We start from the raw sequence: 3699 nt of genomic DNA, 5'->3' as shown, positions 1-3699 counted from the left end.
TAAAATTCACACACAACATGAACCTCAAGAAGTAGGATGACCAAAGTGTGGGTGCTTCAGTCCTTCTTAGAAGGTGCGGGCGGGGGGGACGGGACGACAAAATACCCATGGGAAGAGATACAAAGACAAAGTGTGGAACAGAGACTGACAAAAAGGGCATTCAGAGACTGCCCTACCTGGGGATCCATCCCATATACAGTCACAATGCACACACCATTGTGGTTGCCAAGATATAGCTGATATAGCTGTCTCCTGAGAGGCTCTGCCAGAGACTGACAAATACAGAAGTGAATGCTTGCAGCCAACTGTTGGACTAAGCATGAGGTCCCCAATGGAGGAGTTAGGGAAAGACCTGAAGGATCTTAAGGGGTTTGCATCCCCATAGTGAGAACAAGAATATCAATCAACCAGATACCCCACATCTCCCAAGGAGTAAACCACCAAACAAAGAGTACCCATGGAGGGATCCATGGATCCAGCTGCATATATAGCAGAGGATGGCCTTGTTGAGCATCAGTGTGAGAAGGGGCCTTTAGTCCTGTGAATGCTTGATGCCCCGGTGTAGGGGAATATGAGGGTCCATAGGCAGGAGTGGGTGGATGGATCAGTGTCTCAGTCAGGGTTTCTTCCTGCACAAACATCATGACCAAGAAGCAGTTGGGGAGGAAAGGGATTATTCAGCTTACATTTCCACATTGCTGTTCATCACTGAAAGAAGTAAGGACTGGAACTCAAGCAGGGCAGGAAGCAGGAGTTGATGCAGAAGCCATGGAGGGATGTTCCTTACTGGCTTGCTTCCCCTGGCTTGCTCAACTTGCTTTCTTATAGAACCCAAGACTACCAGCCCAGAGATGGTCCCACCCACAGAGGCCTTTCCCCCTTGATCACTAGTTGAGAAAATGTTCCACAGCTGGATTTCATGGAGGAATTTTCTCAACTGAAGCTCCTTTCTCTGTGATAACTCCAGCTGTGTCAAGTTGACACCTAAAACCAGCCAGTACAGTCAGGAAAACACCCTCAAAGAAGCAGGAGGGGAAAGGTATAGGGGGTTTTCTGGAGTGATTGAACCTGAAAGGGGATAAAATTTGAACTGTAAATAAAATATCCAATATAAAAACAATAATGAAAATAAGAAAAGAAAACACAGTAATGTTAAGAGGGGAAAAGCCAACAGAAAAATGTTAAGGATTAGTATCAGGTGAGGCAACCTTGGGCCTTAGATTCTCTAATTCTTTAATTAGAGGAAAGCAGGGATTAAGTGACTGACATGGTGAACTGAATGTTAGTAATGGGGGAAAGAATAAAGCATTGCAGAATGTTTTAGATACAAAGTTCACCACATTCATATATTTCCTTGCCTGGAATGACTTGTCTGCTTTATTTCTGTTCATGGGTTCTGCATGCATGTAGTGCCGTTGTCTATTAGGATACACTGACAATCTTTATTAAGATGAGAAGCCTCTCACTCAGTATTGTATGCTGTGGGAGACCTGCCATTTACCAGTAACCTTCTTGAATGCAGCCTTGACATCCTTGTTTCTTAGGCTGTAGATTAGTGGGTTCAGCATGGGAATGACCACAGTGTAGAAGACAGACACAACCTTATCTTCTTCTAGGGATTTCTTTGAACCACTAAATATGTACATAAAGATGAGTGTCCCAAATAAAAGAGCCACAGCAGTGAGGTGGGAGACACATGTTGAAAAAGTCTTTGCTCTTCTACCTGAAGACTTCATTCTCATGACAGCTTTGATGATGAGCATGTATGAAATGAGGATGACTAAGGCATTGGCCGAAATTACAAAATTCCCAAAGAAGACAATGATGATTTCAATATTTGTTGTGTCACTACAGGCCAGCTTCAGCAGAGGTGGGAGGTCACAAAAGAAGAAATTGATCTGATTATTTTCACAGAAGGAGAGAGAGAAGGTGCATGTGGTACGCAGAATGGCCCCACACACTCCACAGACATATGCTCCTACTACTAAACTCCAACATTTTCTAGGGCCCATGGCCACAGTGTAGAGCAGTGGATTGCTAATAGCAACATAGCGATCATAGGCCATTACAGACAGCAGGAAACATTCTGTAGCAGCACAGATAGTGAAGAAGAAGAACTGGGCAGCACAACGTCCATAGGAGATGACTGTTTTATCTGTAGCCAGCGTTGCCAGTATCTGAGGGGTGATGACTGAGGTATAGCAGGCATCCAACACAGAGAGATGACTCAGAAAGAAGTACATTGGGATGTGGAGTTGGACATCTACATGGATAAGAATGACCATGCCCAAGTTTCCCAGCATGGTGATAAGATAAAAGCTAAGAAATACCAGAAATAGTGGAATCTCCCACTTGGGGTGGTCATTAAAGCCTATTAGAATGAATTCCGTTACTGTGCTAATGTTATTCTTGGCCATGGATTCAATGTAGTGACTTTGTTCATCAGAACTTAAGAGTGATTTGTAAAGAAACCACAACTGAAGGATAGTCTTTTTCCTTATGATGGAAATTAAATATATAATCCCTGAGTATTTGTAGACGTTATTTTCAGAAATCTTGAATCTTCATTTCATACATCAGAGTTTTGCTCTTTCAAATTTCTGTTTCTAGTTAATTCTGGTATAAATTGGGAGATTTCTGTAAAGATAAGAGGCATATACTTCTCAGGTTTAGAAGGTACAAAGATGTCTGTCCCTCTCTTCCAATTTAAATACTCTCACATCTGCTCTGTAGGCATCTAGTTCACATATGACCCTCTATCCACCAAAAGTTCAATATAATATATCTCATTTTGGACTTGGGTTTTATTGCTTTTTATAATATTTGTACTGACCTTAGTTTTAGTCTTCAAACACTGGTATTAGTTTAATCTCCTTCCCCCACAATGCCTTTCTGGAGTACATAAACAGAGGCCTGACTCTTCATATTGACTCATCCCTTACAATGCACATTCACATGTTTTGTTATCATTTAACTATTTAGCAAAACAAATTATCTATTCAAGTATTAATAACTAAAATTCTTTATTTTATTTCAGTATTTATTACTCCAAATCAAAATGTATCTTCTTTAATATATTACACTTCACTTTTTGCACTGCTTGTTACATCACATTTACAAGTATGTTCAAACTTGTAGTTATTTTTAATGTCAGAGCCTTTGGTCAAGTCACGTTACTTTGTACCTCAATTGCTTTTGGATATAATTTACTTAGCATATAAAGGTTATTGGTTTCTTTACACACACACACACACACACACACACACATATATATAAAATATAACATATTATACACATGTACACACATACCCACACACAAAGTATGTGTGTGTGTTTGTGTGTGAGATGGTGTCTTTTCTTGTTCTTATTTTTATGCTCCCCCTACTTGTCCCTGTCTTCCTCTATGTATTATTCTGTTCCCTTTATTCCTTCAAATAGTCTCTTTCTATCATTTCATGGTAGGAAACCAGAGCAGGTCTGTGCATACTTCCCCCCCCCTGCCCCCATACACATACAATGGAGAGAGAGAGAGAGAGAGAGAGAGAGAGAGAGAGAGAGAGAGACTCTTCTTGTTAAAGGAATGTCATATTTTGCCTTTTACCATATTACCCTTTTATCTCTGCTCCTCCTAGATTCCTTCTTCATATTTTCCTATCCAACATATCATATTATCTGTCTTTCTATCTATCCATCTATTCA

The 3699-nt window shown here is 40.4% G+C and overlaps 1 protein-coding gene across 1 annotated transcript; it reads right to left on the bottom strand.

The window, feature by feature from the left end:
- Window positions 1–1400: 1400 nt before the first annotated feature.
- Window positions 1401–2491, bottom strand: LOC110285928 (olfactory receptor 9I1-like). The gene has a single exon (XM_021152406.1). It carries the CDS (start codon window positions 2415–2417, stop codon window positions 1467–1469), a length of 951 nt encoding a protein of 316 aa, XP_021008065.1. The 5' UTR covers window positions 2418–2491; the 3' UTR covers window positions 1401–1466.
- Between the last annotated feature and the right edge of the window lie 1208 nt (window positions 2492–3699).

This window comes from Mus caroli, chromosome 19 (genome assembly GCF_900094665.2).
Source record: "Mus caroli chromosome 19, CAROLI_EIJ_v1.1, whole genome shotgun sequence".
Lineage (NCBI taxonomy): Eukaryota > Metazoa > Chordata > Mammalia > Rodentia > Muridae > Mus > Mus caroli.
The sequence above is the reverse complement of the archived record's forward strand: the minus strand, read 5'-3'. Positions and strand labels throughout refer to the sequence as shown.

Coding starts and splice junctions, on each gene's coding strand:
- LOC110285928 (XM_021152406.1), bottom strand. CDS start 2,417: ATGGCCAAGAATAACATTAGCACAGTAACGGAATTCATTCTAATAGGC.